Source organism: Amborella trichopoda, chromosome 13 (assembly GCF_054954075.1).
Source record: "Amborella trichopoda isolate Santa Cruz 75 chromosome 13, AtrichopodaSantaCruz75HAP2 v2.0, whole genome shotgun sequence".
Lineage (NCBI taxonomy): Eukaryota > Viridiplantae > Streptophyta > Magnoliopsida > Amborellales > Amborellaceae > Amborella > Amborella trichopoda.
This window is the reverse complement of record NC_142348.1, coordinates 969,651-994,586: the sequence shown is the minus strand read 5'-3', so window position 1 is coordinate 994,586 and position 24,936 is coordinate 969,651. Positions and strand designations below refer to the sequence as shown.

At 32.8% G+C, this 24,936-nt stretch overlaps 1 protein-coding gene across 12 annotated transcripts in view; it reads right to left on the bottom strand.

Moving 5' to 3' along the window:
- LOC18437448 (3-hydroxyisobutyryl-CoA hydrolase 1) overlaps positions 1 to 21,361 on the bottom strand; it is a 28,157-nt gene extending 6,796 nt beyond the window's left edge. For 2 of the 12 annotated variants that reach the window (XM_011626275.3, XM_011626276.3), the window contains exons 1-12: positions 21,307 to 21,361; positions 19,391 to 19,471; positions 18,697 to 18,765; positions 17,384 to 17,450; positions 16,800 to 16,879; positions 16,570 to 16,653; positions 16,196 to 16,280; positions 15,162 to 15,247; positions 14,752 to 14,873; positions 14,472 to 14,532; positions 14,216 to 14,314; positions 13,735 to 13,836 (exon numbers count right to left, since the gene is read on the bottom strand). In XM_011626275.3, the coding sequence (XP_011624577.1) occupies positions 13,735 to 13,836; positions 14,216 to 14,314; positions 14,472 to 14,532; positions 14,752 to 14,873; positions 15,162 to 15,247; positions 16,196 to 16,280; positions 16,570 to 16,653; positions 16,800 to 16,879; positions 17,384 to 17,450; positions 18,697 to 18,765; positions 19,391 to 19,471; positions 21,307 to 21,336 (966 nt within the window). In that variant the 5' untranslated portion in view covers positions 21,337 to 21,361. Of the gene's footprint in view, positions 1 to 615; positions 689 to 3,120; positions 3,359 to 13,734; positions 13,837 to 14,215; positions 14,315 to 14,471; positions 14,533 to 14,751; positions 14,874 to 15,161; positions 15,248 to 16,195; positions 16,281 to 16,569; positions 16,654 to 16,799; positions 16,880 to 17,383; positions 17,451 to 18,696; positions 18,766 to 19,390; positions 19,472 to 21,306 lie in introns of those variants that run through there. The other 10 variants (XM_088856098.1, XM_088856100.1, XM_088856099.1 and 7 more) reach the window with 8 other exon arrangements.
- Between the last annotated feature and the right edge of the window lie 3,575 nt (positions 21,362 to 24,936).

The following is a 24,936-nucleotide window of genomic DNA, read 5'->3' as shown; positions in this document are numbered from 1 at the left end:
TATATTTCAGTTGTTTATATTTCTGTAAAAAGTGTGCCAGTGTGCTAAGACTGTAACAATGTGCTATAAATTCTGAATAAAGCTTTATTATGAATATTTTATTATGCAATTTAAAATATTGTTTAGTGTAAAAATTCGAGAATTTACATATGCTCAATGGTTAGTGATAGATGTTTCTATAATTCCTTTTATTTGCTTAATATTATTTGTACTCAATTATTATAGGATCTTGCAAGAATTAATAAGATATAATAGCATCTTATTCACTTATTTACTCTAAAAACATATCACTGAAACAAGTTCAAATTATATGCAAAAATAGTCCAGAATATACAAAAATTCAAAGAATTAAGTTCATAAAGACAGTACTGTAGATCCGGGCCAAAGTTGGTATCAGAGCCAAACAGTAAAACTGTCAAGCCAACAGTAGAACTGTCCAACAGTGAAACTGTGTAAACAGTTAAACTGTCACAACAGTAAAACTGTTCTTTTTACAACATAAGCTGTAAGAGATAAAAGTTACATTCTTACTAAAGATACTAAGTTAGATTTACATCCCAAAAAGTTGGTCCGAGAGTTAAGACAAGAGACAAGTGAAAGCCTATTGCAAAGTACCGCCAAGGCCAAGAAGAGCCGCTTAGGGAAAAACGCTGGGCCACTGAATGTCCAGATTGTCATTATCCGCAACCTACGGATGGCAAATCTAATAAGGAATCTTACAAGTAAAACTGCAACTTCATCTCAAAAACTTAGAGAACAAACTATCATCAATGATATTGAGGAAAATATCCAAAATTGGAATATATCCAAAGTACCAATCCATGACTATTGATTGAGGTTGTGCAGGCTCATCCTTAACTGGGATAGTTGCTTTGAGTATTAGACTTTTTTCAGGAGGGTGTATACTAGCTGTGGTAGTACCATCCGTGCTGATATAAGTTTTCTCTTCTATTGTTTGAATATTATCAAATGAAGGAATAGTAATATTATATTCAATACATACTTCTTTTAACCATATAAAAAATCATTTATTCAATCTTTCTTTTTGAAGGAATTTATTATATTTTTTATGCATTAATTCTATTAATTTAGGTTGAAATGTTTTTAAATACCATTCTCGAATATGTTTATTTTCTTCAAATAAATAATCCTTTCTGATAAAATTTTTATTTAATTTTCTCCTTTTTCTTTCTAATTTAGCTGCTAAATAGGCTGCTATATATTGATCAGAATATTGATCATATGAATTTATGTCTTCTTCTATATCATCTTCTATTTGTAGAGTTAATATTTGGAAATCTTCTATACTGGGTTTAGGAGTATTTGCTATACTGGATTCAGGAGTATATGTGGGAATAACAACATGATCTGTTGTTCTTCGTGTTTCTTGGAATAGTAAATCTGAACTAGGTATTGATGAAGAAGATTGAGTAGGCGGAGGTAATATTATAACATTTAGATTATTCGAATAAGATTTTCTACTTGGTATTTTATTCCTTATATTTCTTTTCTTATTAATATTAATATCATCTTGAACTTGTAACTGTTGAAATTTTATTTCAATATTACCATCAGGATGTTCTATTATTTGGTTCGGAATATGATTTTGAGGAATTTCTTGTGGTTGATTGGCATGTTGTAATGCCCATGACTGTGGTAGAATAATATCTGACCATTTTATTGTTTTAGGAACAATCATATTAGATTTTTCTATATTTGTTTGGAATAAGATAGTTTGATCTTTTTGATCAATTTTCATGATATTTGGACATAAGGTATTCATGACCTTGTAGTATATTCTATAAACTATTGCTAAATTTTGGGAACCATGGATCATATTAAAACCATGTGTTTTTAAATTTATTGTTAATATGTCTAGAATATCTGGGTCCGTCAAAGAAACAGAAAAATTAGGAAAACAATTAAAATATATGGGACCACTACAGAGGCTGGATTCAACCATGCCAAGTAGCGAGTCTGTGAAAATATTGTGTCTTGTATCTCTTAAGCATACAAGCACAGAGGTGTTCAACCCTAATCGGGTCAAAGGTTTCACGGCTATTTGGATTAAACCGATATGTAAATATTTGTAATTAATTTCTTTATGTTTTTCAATAACTTTCTTTGAGAGTAGTTGAAAGTCTTCTTGATTTTGAGTAACCGATAGACTTTTTTGTTTGAGAATGCCACCTAAACCTCTATCAGAAGCATCACATTCTATTATTTTAAAAGCAGTTGGATGGGGAAGGGAGAGATATTCGAGTGTCCTTACCTTACTTTTGATTACCTGTACTGCCTTGGTATGACTATCGGTCCATGGTGGAGAATTCTTTTTGAGTCTATCATATAAACGTTTAGAATCTAAAGCAAGGTTAGGATAAAAATCACTAACATAATTCAAACAACCTAGGAACCTTTGAAGTTCCTTTTTATCAAGTATTTGATCAGGAAACTTATCTGCAAATTGTATTGATCTATCTATGGGAATAATGGTTCCATGATGGATCATATGACCAGATCTTAAGAAAGAAATCAAAGAAATAGAGACTGAAATAGTTCAATTAAAAACTCGAATTAAATCATTGGAATTACAACAAATGTCTCAACAAGATTAAGACACAGATGAAATAGAATTTGATGAATTAATGAAATATGATTTACAACCATCATCAGATATCCCTGAATCTTCAGAAGCTAAAATATAACGAAGTAATTGTTCTTGAGAATCTATTTTTTGTTTGAGAATGCCACCTAAACCTTTATCAGAAGCATCACATTCTATTATTTTGAAAGCAGTTGGATGGGGAAGGGAGAGACATTCGAGTGTCTTTACCTTACTTTTGATTACCTGTACTGCCTTGGTATGACTATCGGTCTATGGTGGAGGATTCTTTTTGAGTCTATCATATAAAGGTTTAGAATCTAAAGCAAGGTTAGGATAAAAATCACTAACATAATTCAAACAACCTAGGAACCTTTGAAGTTCCTTTTTATCAAGTATTTGATGAGGAAACTTATCTGCAAATTGTATTGATCTAACTGTAGATCCGGGCCGAAGTTGGTATCAGAGCCAAACAGTAAAACTGTCAAGCCAATAGTAGAACTGTCCAACAGTGAAACTGTGTAAACAGTTAAACTGTCACAACAGTAAAACTATTCTTTTTACAACATAAGCTGTAAGAGATAAAAGTTACATTCTTACTAAAGATACTAAGTTAGATTTACATCCCAGAAAGTTGGTCCGAGAGTTAAGACAAGAGACAAGTGAAAGCCTATTGCAAAGTACCGCCAAGGCCAAGAAGAGCCGCTTAGGGAAAACGCTGGGCCACTGAATGCCCAGATTGTCATTATCCGCAACCTACGGATGGCAAATCTAATAAAGAATCTTACAAGTAAAACTGCAACTTCATCTCAAAAACGTAGAGAACAAATTATCATCAATGATATTGAGGAAAATATCCCAAATTGGAATATACCCAAAGTACAAATCCATGACATTTATAATAAAGGATCATTCAAATTCAAGATGGGTTATGCCATCAAGACAGTAGAAGTAAGTCTATCGGTTATTCAAAATCAAGAAGACTTTCAACTACTCTCAAAGAAAGTTATTGAAAAACATAAAGAAATTAATTACAAATATTTACATATCGGTTTAATCCAAATAGCCGTGAAACCTTTGACCCGATTAGGATTGAACACCTCTGTGCTTGTATGCCTAGGAGATACAAGACACAATATTTTCATAGACTCGCTACTTGGCATGGTTGAATCCAGCCTCTGTAGTGGTCCCATATATTTTAATTGTTTTCCTAATTTTTCTGTTTCATTGACGGACCCAAATATTCTAGACATATTAACAATAAATTTAAAAACACATGGTTTTAATATGATCCATGGTTTCCAAAATTTAGCAATAGTTTATAGAATATACTACAAGGTCATGAACACCTTATGTCCAAATATCATGAAAATTGATCAAAAAGATCAAACTATCTTATTCCAAACAAATATAGAAAAATCTAATATGATTGTTCCTAAAACAATAAAATGGTCAGATATTATTCTACCATAGTCATGGGCATTACAACATGCCAATCAACCACAAGAAATTCCTCAAAATCATATTCCGAACCAAATAATAGAACATCCTGATGGTAATATTGAAATAAAATTTCAACAGTTACAAGTTCAAGATGATATTAATATTAATAAGAAAAGAAATATAAGGAATAAAATACCAAGTAGAAAATCTTATTGGAATAATCCAAATGTTATAATATTACCTCCGCCTACTCAATCTTCTTCATCAATACCTAGTTCAGATTTACTATTCCAAGGAACACGAAGAACAACAGATCATGTTGTTATTCCCACATATACTTCTGAATCCAGTATAGCAAATACTTCTGAACCCAGTATAGAAGATTTTCAAATATTAACTCTACAAATAGAAGATGATATAGAAGAAGATAAATTCATATGATCAATATTCTGATCAATATATAGCAGCCTATTTAGCAGCTAAATTAGAAAGAAAAATGAGAAAATTAAATAAAGATTTTATCAGAAAGGATTATTTATCTGAAGAAAATAAACATATTCGAGAATGGTATTTAAAAACATTTCAACCTAGATTAATAGAATTAATGCATAAAAAATATAATAAATTCCTTCAAAAAGAAAGATTGAATAAAGGATTTTTTATATGGTTAAAAGAAGTATGTATTGAATATAATATCACTATTCCTTCATTTGATAATATTCAAACAATAGAAGAGAAAACTTATATCAGCACGGATGATACTACCACAGCTAGTATACACCCTCATGAAAAAAGTCTAATACTCAAAGCAACTATCCCAGTTAAGGATGAGCCTGCACAACCTCAATCAATATATGATATAGTAGCCACTCCTTATAAAATCTTACCCAAAGAGCTTGGTAAGAAACAAGAATTGATTCCTCATATAGTGGAACAAAATAATTATACAAATCTATATATGCAATCGTTAGGTAGACAAGCAGAAAGAATAGAAAGACTTGTTTCTACAAAACAACCTTCTACTACACCTATACCTAAATCAGTTTTGTTCAAACCACCTCCAGAATTAAATAAAAATAAGTTCCATAAATCCCTAATGGATCAATTAATATCAAAATTATCCCAATTAGATATTAAAGGAATATCTTCTCCCAAAAAAAATATTCCACCTCCAACTATTCTCAATCCACTACCTGAATCGTCTGATAAAGGCAAAGCAATATTACCGCCTGAGCATGAGACAATGATGCTTCAGGAAGAAGAACCAATTATAGAAGATACTATCCAAAATCAAGAAAAAGCATTTAAGGATACTACTCCTATGTCTGAAACTATAAACAGAATAACATATGGAAAATATTGGAAACCAATAACAGCTTTACCATATCACAAAAGACCTACACCTGTTGATATTCAAATGGAAGAAGATGCCATACAACAGGCAGTGTCATATTCAGGAAGATCAATAGTGAATTGGCAAATAGATGGATTATCCGAATTAAAAAGATTATATGTCATGAGACATATGACAATGTATGCTTCTGCAAATAAAATGGCAGGCAACCCTGATCAAGAGGTTACAAAAGCAATAGTTAATGGATTTACTGGCTGGTTACGAGGATGGTGGGATTTCTATGTCGATGATGAAACTAAACATAGAATCCTAAATAATACAAGACAATGGACCGCCAGAAATGAACAAAACCAAAAAATAATTTATACAGAAAGTGATGCTGTTAATACTCTAATATATACCATTACACTCCACTTTGTAGGCAGTACAGCTTTACTAGCAGCAAGATCGGAGGATCTGCTATCTAATCTACGTTGTCCAACCCTATCTCATTATAAATGGTATAAAGATGTATTTTTCTCAAGATTATTAATAAGAGAAGATTGTCAGCTAGACCACTGGAAAGAAAAGTTTATAGCTAGTCTCCCATATTTATTTGCTGAAAAAGTCAAGAAAAGACTGAGGAAAAAACATAATGGAATTATTGTTTATTCATCATATACACTCGGAGAACTCTCCGCAGAAATATGTGCTGAAGGTTTAGCTTTATGCACAGATATGAAATTAAAAAGACAATTGGATAAACAAAAAAACACTAAGCGCAAAGAGCTTGGTGACTTTTGTGAACAGTTTGGTTATTACCTTGATAAGAAAAATATGCCTGACAATTTATACAAGAAAAAGAAAAAATATAAAAAGGAAAAATATAAATCCAAAAATAAAGAGAAAGATAGGAAATACTATAAAAAGACTAAAAGAAAACTAATCAATAAATTTTCTCCCAATACAAAGAAAAAGAGAAAGTTACCTGTGTGCTATAAGTGTGGTAAAGTAGGACATTATAAGCACCAATGTAAATTAACAAAGAAAATACAATAATTAAATATAGATGATACAACAAAATCAAAATTATATAATATATTTAATTATGATTCTTCATCTTCTACTTCTACTGAGTCCCACATAGATCAAATCCATGATGATGATTTAATATGGACAGAATCTTCTGATTCCACCAATGCTTCAGATACAGAATCCTCCAGTTCATTCGAAGATAATGATTGTCGTTGTCCAATATCAACACATAATGTGCACACACTTACCCAAGAAGATAAATATCGAACATCTTCCCGGGTCTTCCAATTCACTCCCTAATTTTTTAACCCGTGAATTTTTGCAGGGGGCAACACTGACTCTAACGACGAACATCCCTTATCTCTTGCATTGCAACTGTTCGAAGAAAATAAGAATATTAATATTTCACCTTTACTTTCACCTATCAATATGGGTTCTCGAGATACTCCTCGCAGAGATAAACAACCCATGACCAGTAAAATAATACCATATGAAGGAGAACAACCGCCTTTGGCAATCCGTTCACCATCCCACTCTCCTGTCCATCAAATTACCTATCCTGAAGCTACTGCTTCAAAACCCATATATTCTCCAGCACAAAGCAAATCTGCTACTCCATCTAATATACCCAAATCTGTCTATATATTGAAAGAGCCTATCTCATGGATATTACTATCGATGAGAAACATATAAACACTGAACCCATAAAACTTGCTCCTCTTTATCTACTCAACCATCTTAACCCTTCTAATGGGGTTAAAACAAGAGAATACTTTGAAGCAATATTAATGGAAACAGGATCCGTTTCTGAAGTCCATTATTATCAACAAAATACTCGGACTATTGCATATTCCAAAGTCCAGATCAAAAATATACTTTCCTATGAAGAGTGGGGTTGTAATCCCGCGCATGGAAAGAAACTTCAAAATCCAGATTTTTCATATAAATATTTCAAGTATGCCGAATGCATTGAGGCGTGTCACAAATTTTTATATTATCAAAATCCCAATTATACTCATAGCTGATATATCCAGTTTAGACTACCTATTTCAGAAAGATTCCCCACCTGGTTTAAAAACTGATTTTTTGTGTGGGGTTTAACTTCTCACATTTTACCTCCTGCCTTTAAAACAGTGCAGGAAAAGTTCCAAGTATATAACCAGAGCGATAACACCATAGACAGTCACCTCTATTTTATGGCTTTATACCAGATACCTTGGATAATGAAATGGGAATATACCATCTCCCCTGATACCACTTCTGATTACACATACATACCTAGACTTAGAAAGACCATTTCAATAAAATGGTGGGACATCTTTAATATGGACCCATCCTCACTCACTCCAAAAAGAATTCCTCAAAAAGCCCTAGAAAAACCCCAAAGCCAGAATACAACCAATACTTCTTTTGACTTTCCCACATACCTAAGAAATATGCTGCAATCAAACCCTAATGCCTCAAAAGAGACATTAGAAAAACAGATGAAACAAATATTTGCTGAAGCAGGGAGAAAGCCAGTCTCTTCTGAAGAAACAGTGCAATCCTCTCCCTTGCATACCAATCAATACCTCAATCTCCCGATGGAAGATCCGGAAGAAGAACTGATCCAAACGAAGACGATCCGGATGAGTTCAGTCAAAGACCATAAAGCACATTCAATCACCATCAAAATATTGTCAATAGTCCACCAAAAAAGAAGATTCCCTTCTAATCTCATCACCGACATAAAGAATCCCTTTCAATCTCATCACCGACAACCTACTGTACAGAGATTTTGCATCGACACAACAAGACAAGAAAAGAACTGTGGCACCGACACAACAAGACAAAATAAGCACTATGCCAGATGCTTTCACTGTGGCCATCATCAGAAAAAGACAAACAATACTGTAGCAGATGCTTTCCTTTTTGTCGTTTTTTATTTTGTTTTTATCCCTTTATGTCAAGTCACTTACCTTTACGTCTCATCTCCTACCTTTATGTCCCCTCTTCTTTGCTTCAAGCCGAAGGAACCTTCTCTATATAAGGCCGACCTCTTCTTTCTCCAACCAAGGTCGCACCATCTGCTCTAAGGTCGAAACCTCCCTCCTCTCTTAAGAGGTCTCCTCCTCATCTCTTCTCTTCTCAGACCTTCACTCAGAACCTCTCTTCTTCTTCTGAAATTTCTCTTTCTCCCCTAAGCCACCAAGGTTGCTCCTTCCTTCACACCTTCTTCATCCTGCTCGACAGACCAGAACACTTCATACATCCAACAATATCAGCTACTATGACCTCGTAGCCAAAAATATTCCAGATTCAATAAACTCTCCTTTTCTGAATATGTGTGACTGCATCAGAATCTATGAGACCAGAATCTGGTGCTGATTTGATCTGTATCAATGAAAGACTTGTACTTTCAAAATATTTTGACAAGACTACTCAAATATTAAATACAGCAGATGGAAGTAGATTATTTATCAAATATAAATTATCCAATGCTTCTGTTTGTAACAATCGCCAATGCATTGATACACCATTCATAATGGTAAAAGGATTAGCCAATCAGTAATTTTAGGAGTTCCATTCCTTCCTTTGTTATATCCTTTAACCATAGATGAAACATGAATATCTTCAACTATTCAAAATATTCCAATACATTTTAATTTTATCCATAAACCAAAAGTAAAAGAATTAAATAATGTGAAAAGTCAATTATGGGACAAAGAAAGATTTCTTTGTACTCTTAAACAAGAAATTAAATATAAGGTAATTGAAGAACAATTACAAATTCCTGCAATACAATAAAAGATCCAAACATTACAACAACATATAGAAACTTCAATATGTAGTGAGCATCCCAATGCTTTTTGGGAAAGAAAGAAGCACAGTATCAGTTTACCATATGAACAAGGATTTGATGCAAAACAAATACCTACTAAAGCTAGACCAATACAAATGAATACTATTCTATTAGATATGTGTAAAAAAGAGATTAATGATCTTCAAAATAAAAAGCTTATAAGACCAAGCTCCTCACCTTGGAGCTGTGCCGCCTTTTATGTTAATAAAAATGCTGAAAAGGAACGAGGAGTTCCTAGACTTTTTATTAATTATAAACCTTTGAATAAAGTCTTAAAATGGATTAGATATCCTATTCCCAATAAAAAAGACTTATTAGATAGAGTTGCTCAAGCATGTATCTTTTCTAAATTTGATATGAAATCAGGATACTGACAAATACAAATTCAAGAACAAGATAAATACAAAACTGCATTTAATGTTCCATTTGGTCAATATGAATGGAATGTTATGCCCTTTGGTCTCAAAAATGCTCCATCAGAATTCCAGAAAATAATGAATGATGTTTTTAATGCCTATCATCATTTTATGATTGTTTATATTGACGATGTGCTAATATTCTCTGAATCAATCGAACAACATATTAAACACATTAATACTTTTATACATGCAGTCCAGAATGCTGGATTAGTTGTTTCAGCTAAAAAGATAACCTTATTTAAAACTAATATTCGCTTTCTTGGTCATATGATCCATCATGGAACCATTATTCCCATAGATTGATCAATACCATTTGCAGATAAGTTTCCTGATCAAATACTTGATAAAAAGGAACTTCAAAGGTTCCTAGGTTGTTTGAATTATGTTAGTGATTTTTATCCTAACCGTACTTTAGATTCTAAACCTTTATATGATAGACTCAAAAAGAATCCTCCACCATGAACCGATAGTCATACCAAGGCAGTACAGGTAATCAAAAGTAAGGTAAAGACACTCGAATGTCTCTCCCTTCCCCATCCAACTGCTTTTAAAATAATAGAATGTGATGCTTCTGATAAAGGTTTAGGTGGCATTCTCAAACAAAAAATAGATTCTCAAGAACAATTACTTCGTTATACTTCAAAAGCCTGGAATACTACCCAATTAAATTATTCCATGGTAAAAAAAGAACTATTAGCTATAGTTCATTGTGTTACTAAATTTCAAAGTGATATTTTAAATCAACATTTCTTAATACGAACTGACTGCAAAGCAGCCAAAAATATCTTGCAAAAAGATGTTCAAAATTTGGTTTCTAAACAAATATTTGCTCGTTGGCAGGCCATACTCTCTGCCTTTGATTTTTCTATCGAACATCTTCTCAGGTCTTCCAATTCACTCCCTGATTTTTTAACCCGTGAATTTTTGCAGGGGGGCAACACTGACTCTAACGACGAACAGCCCCTATTTGTTTAGAAACCAAATTTTGAACATCTTATCAGTTTACCATATGAACAAGGATTTGATGAAAAACAAATACCTACTAAAACTAGACCAATACAAATGAATACTATTCTATTAGATATGTGTAAAAAAAAGATTAATGATCTTCAAAATAAAAAGCTTATAAGACCAAGCTCCTCACCTTGGAGCTGGGCAGCCTTTTATGCTAATATAATAGGAAAAGAAATATAAGGAATAAAATACCAAGTAGAAAATCTTATTCGAATAATCCAAATGTTATAATATTACCTCCGCCTACTCAATCTTCTTCATCAACACCTAGTTCAGATTTACTATTTCAAGGAACACGAAAAACAACAGATCATGTTGTTATTCCCACATATACTCCTGAATCCAGTATAGCAAATACTTCTGAACCCAGTATAGAAGAATTCCAAATATTAACTCTACAAATAGAAGATGATTTGATGGACAGGAGAGTGGGAAGGTGAACGGATTGCCAAAGGCGGTTGTTCTCCTTCATATGGTATTATTTTACTGGTCATGGGTTATTTATCTCTGCGAGGAGTATCTCGAGAACCCATATTATTGCTTTGCCTTTATCAGACGATTCAGGTGGTGGATTGAGAATAGTTGGAGGTGGAATATTTTTTTTGGGAGAAGATATTCCTTTAATATCTAATTGGGATAATTTTGATATTAATTGATCCATTAGGGATTTATTATTGTCTCCAACATGGCACTTATTCTTATTTAATTCTGGAGGTGGTTTGAACAAAACTGATTTAGGTATAGGTGTAGTAGAAAGTTGTTTTGTAGAAACAAATCTTTCTATTCTTTTTGCTTATCTACCTAACGATTGCATATATAGATTTCTATAATTATTTTGTTCCACTATATGAGGAATCAATTCTTGTTTCTTACCAAGCTCTTTGGGTAAGATTTTATAAAGAGTGGCTACTATATCATATATTGATTGAGGTTGTGCAGGCTCATCCTTAACTGGGATAGTTGCTTTGAGTATTAGACTTTTTTCAGGAGGGTGCATACTAGCTGTAGTAGTACCATCCGTGCTGATATAAGTTTTCTCTTCTATTGTTTGAATATTATCAAATGAAGGAATAGTAATATTATATTCAATACATACTTCTTTTAACCATATAAAAAATCCTTTATTCAATCTTTCTTTTTAAAGGAATTTATTATATTTTTTATGCATTAATTCTATTAATCTAGGTTGAAATGTTTTTAAATACCATTCTCGAATATGTTTATTTTCTTCAGATAAATAATCCTTTTTAATAAAATTTTTATTATTGCTAAAGATTATAGTTTTGACACATCAGCTCTCATAGATTCTGGTGCTGATTTGAATTGTATCAATGAAGGACTTGTACCTTCAAAATATTTTGACAATATATATATATGGATAAAGTTCCTGTACGCCCATGTGCATATTGCTACAGTAGACGCCCAACATCATATATATATATATATATATATATATATATGGAAAAAGTTCCTGTACGCCCATGTGCGTACCGCTACAGTATATGCCCAACGGCCCAGATCAAATCTGGGCTGATCTGACAATCATGGTTGTCTGAGAGTGTTTGAATTTTAATTTTTTTTACAAATTAGAATGATATGAAATTTGTAGTGTGTATACATCTTAGTGAGACGCATCTAATAAACATATAAAAAATAATAATTCGTAAAAAAATATTGACCAAAATACCCCTAAAATTTTTAGAGGGTATTTTGATCAATTTCTTTCATGTAAAATATTTTTTTGATACTTTTTTATAGATTCGCCTATTTTTGATGAACACACACTCCAAATTTCAGATCATTCTGATTGGTAGAAAAAAAATGAAAAATAAAAATACTACCAGACATCTGTGATCGTTAGATTGGCCCAGATTCGATCAGGCGTTCGACGTTTATTGTAGCGGTATAGGAATCGGCGTACCGTAGCTTATATATATATATATATATATATATATATATATATATATATATATATATATATATATATATATATATATATATATATATATATATATATAGGGTTTGTCTAGAGTTAACAACCCCTCAAAATATAAAGGTTCAAGTTAGAAAGAGCTGTCATGAATGTATTTATAAAAACAATTATTTTTTTTTATTAAAAAATATTTAAATAGGTAACTTTACCATCAAGCAAAAACAAATTTGAAATTTTCACAAAAGTACAATGGCATTTTGGAAGTTAGTATCTTGAAACTTTATTGGTAGAATGCCTTTGTCTTTTAGTTAAAATTTCAACTTACCCCTTATGAAGATGACAAAAACACCATTTGTCTTGCCCCACAAAAAGTAACTTTCTAAAAAAAATAGACTATAAAATTAATAAATCCACCATTCATAACTGTCTCTATCTTGAACCTTTGTAATTTGAAAGGTTGTAATGTTTAGATTATCCCATATGGATGATGCTACTGTATGCCGACGGGCTTACCGTAGAGAAGATGCTCAACGACCCAGATTGAATCTAGACTGATTTGACGCTCACAGATATTCAATAGTATTTGAATTTTTTTTTTTTACAAATCGGATTGATCTGAAATTTTTTTTCATGTGTTCATCAAAAATAAGAGAATCTATGAAAATATCAAAAAAATATTTTACATGAAAGAATTTGACCAAAATACATGAAGGTATTTTGGTCAATTTCTTTCATGTAAAATATTTTTTTGATATTGTTCGTAGATTATCATATTTTTGATAAACACATGAAAAAAAATTTCACATCAATCCGATTTGTAGAATATATATATATATATATATATATATATATATATATATATATATATATATATATATATATATATATATATATATATATATATATATATGGGATTGTATATCATTTACCATTGTTACAAGGTAATAGATGTTAAATTGGATGTCTTGGGATATGTTACAAAATTCAAAAAAATTATACTTAAACTTTGAGTTTAGTCAATGACACATTTACAGCTACCCAATTTAAAATCATGGACAGCTACCCAATTTAAAATCATGGACAAGAGCAATGGAACTTGTGCAGTTGACATACCTCATAAAAATCCTGACTAAATTTTTCAAGCAAGGCGTGACATGACATTCTATACTCTCTGATGAGGCATTTATCAAGACCTTGCACCCTACCTTCTCTGATCTGGCAAATTAAGTAAAGTATGTACAAAGTATTGTTAGAAAATAGAAGTATAAAAGAATAGAAAAGTTCAAAAAAATGAATTTCTCTTTAAAAATGCGTATTTTATATCTTGGAGTTTGTGACCTACATCAGTGCAATGGAGAAGGATCGTATATGGAAGAAAATGCAAAAAAAAAAAATTCATATTTCCTATTTGTCACATAAAATTATTTTTGCACAAAGCTAGCATATGTTCTTGTCATTAAAATTATTATTATTATTTTTCAATATGTTTACATTCAAAATCATGTATAACAATCTCTTTTTTGAGCTTGTTTTTCAACCAAATTTACTCTCACATAAAATGACTTCCTCACCATGGAAAGAAGCAATTACCCACCGATCTGAGACAAATCTTAAGGCTTATTGGAGATGCACTATTCAATGACTTAATTGCTTTAGAAAGCCATGCATCTGCTCCATGCTCAGCTTCGTTTTCCTGTAATCATTAACGAGTTTGATGATAATTTATTTATGTTTCTCTTGGATCAACACATGAGACTCCATTTTATTTTTGTGACTCTTCAAGTTTGTGTTCATTCTTAAAATTTAAAAGCTGTGTGGATTGTGCAATGCAAGAGATGTTTGCTGCATACAAGAGCAGAAAGAATTTCCTCGATCGTTCTTCGGGAGAAGCACCTATTGATTACATCCAATCTGTAAAATATTAAAAGGTAGTCTTAGAAAAAGTCATGGGGGAAAATTCATGGTGGTTTTAGTAATCAATTTAAACATTCATCTAAATAGCCAATTAACATTCAAACTTTTAGTGTTCTAGACCATTTAATTTTTAAAGGGGAAGTATATAATAAAACCAAAAAGCAAAATGCACTTTCAATAAGGAAGCATTTCATAAGAAACAAACAGAGAGCTTGCCTATGATAAGCACTATTATCCATCAATGGCACTTTCTGCGCAAACCAATCTATCATAGCACAAATCACAGAGGGATCTAAGGTATCCACCTTAGATAATTCCTTTTCAAGCGAAGGCAATGCCTATTAAATCATAAAAGGTTGATATTAGAATAAGTCCCATAGGTTTCAAGAAATAAGAAGTAAAAAATGATATTAAAAAAACGGGAAAATATATTGTACTCGAATGGACTATGGAAATGATAGTCCACTAGGGCATCACCATGCAATGAAATGATGGACGAGATAGAGAGAGGGGGACCCAAGATTAGGGTTATATAATTATAGATTTCCATACCCGTCGATCTTGTTATACTGATTGAAAACAACAAAAGAAAGATTAAAAAACAAAATATTATGTGAAAGTGGTACCTTGGAAGGCACAAAATGAGTAGCAAGGCCACATGCAAGCATCTCGGCACCATCCAATCTTGGTCCAGTAAGGCCAATATATTCACCTATCCCAAAGGATTGAAGAAAATACATGATCAAAGGAACATACATACATACATACATACATACATACATACATACATATATATATATATATATATATATATATATATATATATATATATATATATATATATATATATATATATATATATATATATATATGGAGAGACAGAGAGCAAAATGAAGCATTTCTTGGGGGAGGAAACAAGTGCATTTCCTTAGTCTTGACCAATCCATTGGCTTGCTAGTGTATAAGTACAAAATAATTGATTATTTGCACTAATATATATTCCAGTTCCCAACATGAGTCATCTCTACGGATCTCATACTATTCAATTCTTGATGATGAATTAATTTGAAAGATATTGTTCTTCATGATATTAATCTAATTTAATCTCATCAAGACCAATTAATTCCATTTAATTTACATATTTTGGAGAAGGATCTATCATATTTGTAGGAATAGATCCCGAGTTATTGCAAAATAAAACAAAAAGAATGAGATTATGGAAGTAAAATCCTCATATTTATGGCTATTGCACTGTTCAGTCTAATTCCTACTGCTTTTGTACTTATCTAATGCAAGGGAGACAATAGCTACTACTTAGATTTGCACTTCAATACTGGAGGCTCAACCATGAACCAATGCATTATTACTTGATAAGTTTAGAGAAGTACTCATGACTTGTGTTGCTCAAAAAATAAAATTACAATCACTATAGTCTCACCTAGAATGGAATAAGGAAATAGCTTATGGACTCTCCTAACATCCCCCCTATATTTTGCTTCTATTTTTATTTTCTTTTTACTTCTTCCTTTTCTGAGTTACAGCAACTGCATTCATAAGATGATATGGTTATTCTTTGTATTTTTTTCTTTTTAAAACCAAAAAGAAATGCATAAAGGAAAAATAGAACAAAAAGCAACCATGTTGAAGATTGAAACCATACCAAAGAAACCTGGGAGCTTGGATAAAAAGTAAGATGCACCCACAACCGGAAAAATTCCTCGTGTTGTCTCCGGCATCGCAAAGTACTGTTTAAGATTGAAATCCAAAAGTAAAAATCAGTAGGAAATCACCCCACCAAGAAAACAATGATTGTCTTAACATGAAAAGGATGGGTGAAATAAAAGAAGAAAATATATTGAGCTGATAAATGGCCTCCTCATATTCATAATCATACCTTACATACTTGACATGTATTGACAACTAACTATTTTTTTTTTTCTTTTTTCCATTAAAAATCAAGCGGAATTGTAATCATGGCAAGTAGATTATCAATAAGCGTACAATCAAAGACTTGAGTAAAAGAGAGGAAAGTACAGTTTTCTCAGTGGCGATTCGAAACCTCCCATGGATAGAAATTCCAGTACCACCTCCCATGATGATCCCATTCAGAATGGAAACCTTATACAATGTTTTCGAATTAGGAAGAACTCATATTTGAGGAAAATCTATGAATAAGAGTATCTTTTTTTGCTTTAATGACTAAAGTAGAATATTACACAGTAACAAGGCATATATATGCTTACAATCAATAGAAAATCCCTTACCTGGGGGGTCTCGTTTGTTGCCATAATATAGTTTAAGGTGTATTCTACCCTAAAATATTTTGAACACACATCCCAACGACCTGACATAAACACACAAAAAAAAATTGCTAGGATCAGCTTGTTTGTGCTCTTTTGGGACAATCTTTAGGGCATTTTACCCAGCCTCGACTTTCCTCAACCAAATTGATATGTCTACGACTAAGCCGAAGCCTAAGAGACATTTACCGAGACATAGCTCATAGAATGTTTCATACTCGAGCTTTCATAGAATGATCAAACTCAATATAAAATGAATTCTAACCTGGTTTTAGCATGTGAACTCAATAAGCTTTCATAGAATGATCAAACTCAATATAAAATGAATTCTAACCTGATTTCACCATGTGAACTCAATAAACTTCTATAATAAGTGCATGAAATGACCACAAAAAAGAAAAAGAAAAAAAGGCAAGGAATACATTAACTATTTGACATTCTGTAGTCCTTATTTGAGCCACATCCAAAAGATCACCACAGAACAAAATGCTCGCCCTCGTCCCTATGGGGCATCAGACATGAAAAAAATGATCATGAGAGTACTTTACCTTCTGTAGTCCCTATTTGAGCCACGGACAAAAGATCGCCCCCAGAACAAAATGCTCGGCCTTGTCCCTATGGGGCATCAGACGTAAATAACATGAACTTGCATCATCAAATTTCTATATTGTACCATAAAAGAAACATGTATGAGTTTCTTAGTATATTTCAAATTACTTGATAATGGTTGTACATGTTACAATAACAGCAAAATTGCCAAAATTACTCAAAATAAAATAGAACTAACAAAAAGTTTCCTATTATGCGAGATGCATTACATACAATAGTCCCATTGCCCTTTTCAAAGGTCCAATCTCTATATATGACAATTGGCTCACAAAACAAGTATTTTATCCAAGATTCATGATGAATTTTGTGTTTAAGAGCTTTATGGCCCTATCTCTCCAATACTGAGAGGGGTGGCAACAGATCGGGTATGGTCGGGTCGGGTCTGGGTCAAGCCGGATCCAGACCTGGACCCAAAAAAATGATATGGGACCTAGACTTGGACCCAGACCTGGACTCAACCCAAAAATTAAAATATCTATTTAAAATTTAATTATATTTAAATATATTTTATTTATTGGGAACTGAAAAGTATTACTGGACCCCGAATAGTGTTCAGGTCCAAAATTTAAACCCGGACCTGACCCGCCGCATCCAAGATTCGGACCCATAGCCGGACCTAGATCGGGTCTACCCCTCGGATCCTGGGTCGGTTCCGGGTCCATTGTCACCCCTAAATACTGGGACTTGTCACTCGGTGGTCATTGTAGGGTAAGATATCGCCATTTGGTTGACACCTATACAATAAGAAAAATAAGTGAAACCTGCCTATTTTGTTAGCAAAGATGTCTTAGAGCCATTCATTGGCAGTACCTAATGTATTAATAAAAGGGAAATTTGTCAAAATACACCTAATTGATAAACTATTTAATATTTTACCGACATTTATCTAGTGCACCTCAACATAGCTAATTTGATTAGCTTTTTAAAATTAAAACAAAAGATAGAAGTAAAATGTTAAATAGATCATCTCTTACGTGTATTATGTTAAATTTCCCTTAGAGAATTTCAACGTAATTTCGGCGAAAGATGGGTAAATGCAAATTTTATTAACAATTCTACAAGGACTTACAGAGGAAAATTTGCATATTGTACTAAACATGAATATTACTTAATTGTCACACACCTAAGCTATCAGATTTCACATTCGATGGTCATAAGTAATTGTGACCTCCTTGTATCAAAGGTAAATGATCTCATTATATACAATCCATTTCCTTTTCAATGGCTCGACATTAGGATTATAATTGCATACCTTCAAAATCACTAGCTTGACACTAGGATCATCCTCGTATGATACGAACTTTTCCAGTAAGTTAGAAATCTGTAAATATGTCATTAAGGATAAAGTCAGAATACATGAAAAAAATAGAATGGATTCCTGGTCCTAATAGACATGTCTAGGTTACATATCATTTCGGGTTGGGTCCAGCCCGGAAAGGTTACCATCGAGCCAAGCCGGGCTGTTACATATCTAAAATATAATGTCATGTACTATAAAGAATATTATACATTTAATGATCAAATAGATATATAAAAGTATTCACGGGCTGGGCTCTTCGGCCGAGCAGGCTAGGCCTGGGCCTTGTATGGAAGCTAGAAACTAGTTCGAAACCTCGTGGCCCGGCCCAGCCCAGCCCTGTTGACGGCCCCATACAAGTTTTTAGAGCTCCAAATCATAATTATTATTTTTATTTTCTTCATATTCATGATTGTAGAACTAAAGATTGATATGTAGAGTTTCAGATCCCCTATCCATACCCAAGATAGGTTTTGAGGCAGCAAAAACTTTGCCCTTTCCTTTATGTTTCTCTTTACTTTCTAGGTTTAAGAATGATCATTATTTGCCCACTAAGAATTTCTTCTTAAAAGTGCCAGCAAATTCATATACAATAAAGATATAACAATGGGAAAAGCATATGATGACAAAAAAAAAAGCCCAAACATACCATTTGATATGAGAGGGCATTTAATTGCTGTGGCCTGTTCAGTACTAGTGTCCTCACACTTGATGTCCCATCTACAATAATCTAGCCAGACAAAATTATCATTAAAAAGAGCTCAGACAAAAGAAATTCAATGAAACTTCTGAGTAAAAATGTTTTGGCGTGTGGCAATTTAGGTGGCAGCGAGTGTTTGAGTGATGAGAGAATTGAAAAAAAGGACCGTTTGATTGCGAAATTCTATCGAAAGTTCTTTTTTTTCAAATTGTAATTAACCAAATGGCAATTTAGTTGACGGTCGAGTGTTCTATATGATTGTTTGATCGTCACAATTTGAGTTATATATTGTTATTATGTGATATAATGGTGGTGGTGGTGGAGATGCGGTGATAGTGGTGGCAGTGTTGGTGGCGGGTAGGTGGTGGAAGCGGCAGTTTCAGGTCGATAGTAGTGGTGGTGGCCGCGGTTTTGGTTAGGCGGTGGTGTGTAGGTGGCAATGGATGGAGTCGGTGGTGGTGGTGGTGGTGGTGGTGCCTGTAGGTGGTGGTGGTAGTATGGTGATTGCGGTGGTGGCAGTGAGGGTGGTGCGTTAGTGGTGGTGCGGTGGCAATAGTTGTAGGTTTACAAGTACACATGGAATACCACTGTTGATAGCCACTAGTGGTTATATGGTTTTACTAAGGAATCGTCAAAAAAAAAAAAAAAAATTTTAATTTTTTGAAGTATTTTAAACAGTCTGATTTAACATTTGATGGTCAGGATTAGTTGTAACTTCTTTGTTCTAAACATAAATTATCATATAGTATACAATTCCTTTCTAAATATCGTACAAGCATCCTCCAATTATTTAAATTAGAAGGAAAAAAGAAAAGGCAGTCATGATTGATTATATTTTTATTTTATTTTCTAAAACCTAATTAAAATAAAATTTTGAAGATATGTTCGACACACATAGATACACCTACGATAATGTAAAATGTTAAACAGTTGATCTCTTATATAAAGATATTGAAAAAATGAGTCTAATTATATTAGAGATTTGAAATTTGAAAAAGTGGGTTGCCAAAATGAAAAGGAGCAGAAACATAAGAATTTTTAGGGTTCCCAATTTGGGTTAAAAATTGGGGAACTTGGGCATAAAAAGTTTATATAAAGGTGAGGCCATAAACAATCAAATTAAGGCGCATCTCAGAAATTCATTAGAAAATGTCATTTCGGTTGGAAAACCCTCAATTTGATCATCTCGACCTCAAGATAGATAAACATAAAAAAAAAAATTCAAGTCTTAAAAAAAATTCCAAACTGTCAATTTTCAAGATATTCAAGGGTTCATATATATGCTCGATCTACACTATTTTTTAATTTCAAATTTTACAATTAGAGATAAAAATATATTATTAGGCCATCCTAAAGATTTATGATACTGAAACAACATAATTGGGCACTATTTGAAGGTGCTCCAAACTTTGAATTAACAAAACTTTAAAAATATTAGATCAGTAGAAAGAGCTATCAGATATGGTTTAGTGATACGTAGGTTTAAAGTGAAAGACGAAGGAGCAAGAAAAGGTTAGAAGTTCGAAGCAAAACTAAGCTAAAAGGGTAAGAAAAAGGCTCGTACAACTGGCCAGTGGCATCGGTCAAAAACCAATTTTGATTAGTCCTATGATATTTTCAATTCGATGACCCGACCGGACCGGACCCAACCAACATACAAATGGTTGTGATTCGACAGAATGGCCTGACCGGTCTCACCCGATCTCGATAACATTGCTCCCATTATACTCTTTTAAAATATAGAAAATCAGAAACAATTTGAAAAACATCGACTCCCATAAACACGATCGATTCGACATTAACAAAGTGAGTAATAAAATGAGATAAAGAAAAAAATAATAATAAGATAAGAGATGAAGTTATGCCTCTTGATTTTTCGTGGAAGCTGACGCCATGTTTCCTGCCCTTCCTACACGCAATGAAGGAGAAGAATGCTTTGCGGTGCTTCTTTATGTCGGCAGCTTGTTGGCACTTGTGGTCTTGTGCGTGTCCACGTATGTGGTGGATGGCAATGTAAAAGAGATAAATTGTGGAGAGGTTTTTATGTGAATAAGCGATGATGTATTTTGTATAAAAGAAAATCCAAGTAATAAAAAAGTTATCTCATCACTTATATCAAATTTAATAGTGATTATTTGGCGTCCTACACATATGGGTGTGGGAGGGTCTTATAGGATCATTAGAGTCCCACACCCATGTGTGTATGATAACCATTAAATTTAGTACAAATTTTTAAAAAAATCGAATCTTACATTTATATGATAATTTTTTTTTTAGAGATTTGTACCTATTTTAATGGTGATCATTTGAAGTTCTATACACATGAATGTGGGTGTGGGAGGGTGTCGGAAGATCATTATTCTTTTTGTGAATCTAAAACTTCTTTAAAAATAAATTAATTTTATACATTTTCTCCCATAAATTTATTATGGAAAAATTCTTCGTTTTTCTTCAGGCTAATTAGAAACATGTCGGGGATGTAACACTTAAGTTGCAAAAAATGGTTTAGGATTCATCATTATGTTGTTAAACTTGCTTCGTTTTGGCCGAAGAGGCCAAAACCTTCGGATTTTAAGCCTAGATAGAAGTGAAGCAAAGCCTGGAGCTGCCACTTCGGTTAGATTCGGGTTTGCTTCGAGCAGATTTAACCGAAGCTTCAGTCAGATTCAGGCTAAGCACAAAAATATCTATGAAACTTTTTTTTTTGAAATTTTATTTGTATATGTTTTGTTATTTTTATATAAATATCTAATTTATTTATATTCTATTTAAAAAAATCCGAAGACTTCTCCCGAATCGATCGAAGTACCAAATTGCTTCATTTTTCTCGTCAAACCAAAAAAGACTCTAAAGTGAATATGAAAATATTGATTCATTATATTCTAAAAAAAAAAACGAGAAAAATAATGAAAGAAAATCGAGATAGCTAACAAACAGTAGTAATAGTTGTTCCTAATAGTGTTCGCAAAGAAGGCCAGTCCAACTCGTAACTGGCCAGTCAAACTGGAAGTGTTTTTTTGTAAAACCTAGACCGATTTAGGTGGTTTGGCTGGATATTTTGAAAATAAATTAAAAAATATGTATGTAATCCCAAAAAATAAGGGATTTGTTTAGAATGCATTTTTTAATGTTTTTTTTTTATCATTTTGACAAAAGATTGGAAGTGTTTTGGCTTATTTTTATATTTTTCCATCTTTTTTAAAAAAAATGAAAAAAAAACTTTGGGACAAATCAATTTTTTTCACTACGTTTCAACTTCATTTTGATGTGTTCGTTTAATTATGCTTTCAATATACTTTTAATATTTTTTTGGATTTGTTCTGCACTTTTTTTTTTTAACAATTTTTGGACTTGCGGGGATATGCCCGGTTAAGCCGGGTGAATCTGCCGGTTTCCAAGTCCAGTCCGATTTATCAAACACTGGTTCCTAGCATTTATATTATTTTGGGATGCGGCAATGTAGATGTTTGTGGGGTTTACAGCCTAGTATTGTTTGATGTTTGGCTATATCTCTTTGAGTTAGGCATCCTTATATGACAACTGGTGGAGAGTTTGGAGTTAGTGTGTTGGTTACCGAGGGTATATCGATTACCTCTTGTTGGCAAATCGGATAACTCGTCAACACATGAAGCTATAACGATAACCTCTTCTTGGCAAATCGGGATAACTTAAATTTCTACTTGATCATCCCCAATTAAAATATCAAAAAATAATAATATTTGTGCAATATATTTGAGAAAAATATAGAAACAAGAAAACAAACAATATGAAAAATGATGAAACCACAATAGAAGACACATACGAATTTACGTGGTTCACCCAAATGGGCGATGTCTATAGAAAAACGGCAATAATGCATTCACTATTACTAGAAGAAATTTAAAATTTTGAGGTTTTGTAGATATTACCTTATACAATAGCATGGAAAGTTCAAATAAACATTTCCTAGCACAATACCACCATCAATCGACTTCCCTTTTTATCACCATCAACCGCAACCTTCTCTGCAAAGAAATTGATGATGACAAATTGGTCCAATACGAAGCGACAATGGTGATAGGGTTTATACAAAAAACCCTAATTTCTTTCCTCAAACTTTTATGCATTTTTTTTTTTTTACAAATATCTCCTTCACTTAAGTCTCAGTTTTCTCTTTCTAAATGGGTTACAAGGTTTCCATAAAAAGCATTCTTTCATTTGGACCAAAAATACTTTTGAAATTAAGGAAATGTCACAAGCCATTAGGAGGTGATTTTTACATTACCTCCCCAACAAATGTGATTATAGTCCAATTAGTTCTTGTACGAAATTAACCTTTTTAATTGGGTCAAATATCCAATGAAAAGTTCATCTAAATAAGGGAGTTCTTGGCCCAAATTTGTCTAAAATAAGAGACTTTCAAAAACAAAAATTGGAAAAAGATATGTGAAATCGTTGGTACATAAATTTAAAATAAAAAACTCAAAATTTGTGATATATATATATGAAGATACTACCAAATTCCGATCTGAGAATTATTTGTTTTATATTTTTATTAGGTGCGTCTCAGTAAGATGTTCACACAATCCAATTTTCAAGTAATTTGGATTTGTAAAAAAAATATTAAAATTGAATTACTATCGGACAACTGTGATTGTACGATGAAGTTTGGATGATGATGAGGGTAGGCGCAATCATTGTTCATTTTCACCTATAGGCATTGGGAAGAGTTTTCCATATATATATATATGAAGATGCTAGGGTGAGCCCACTAGCTTATGGAATGGTATAAGTTTGGGCCGATTTGACGATCAGAGCTGTATATCGCTAATATAATTTTATAATTTTTTATATGATACTTAAAATACCGTAAGATCTCCAACCTTTATTACGGTATTCAAATTACTGTAATCTCAAGATCTATGGAGTTTTGACTTTCATCAATAAAACAGAGAGAAAATGGATTAAGAAATAAGAAGAGCGAGTGTTTTGGGTTTTCCCTCCAATTTCACCCTCCGATCTTCCCACGTCTGTCTCTACAATTTTAGCATGGCGGTGGGGGTTGGGAGCGAGACCACTGTTGAGACCTTGACTCAAATGCTCGACCACTAAGCAGACAGGAGCTTGAATTCATCAACAAAAGCTCAAGTCACAAGAACTAGGGTTCGAAAGAGACGAGCGAACATCAAAGAAAAACAAAAAAGTCAAACGAATGCATCGCACCAAAGCAAGAGAGAAAGAGGCGAGAGAGAGGCGTGCTACTCACCATCCAAATTATGGAAAAACTGTGATGGGAACGGAGCGAGAGCGAAAGCCCAAAACGCCAGCCCTCCCTATTTCTGTCCGTCGTTGGTGATGAGAGGCGTACAACTCACCATTCATTTTCTCTCTCAAAGCGCCATGGATTGTGAGATTTAGAGTAATTCGAATACCGTAATAAAGGTTGCACTATTCATTCTCTCTCTAAGTCAAAGTGCTATGGATTGTGAGATTACTGTAATTTGCATATTGTAATA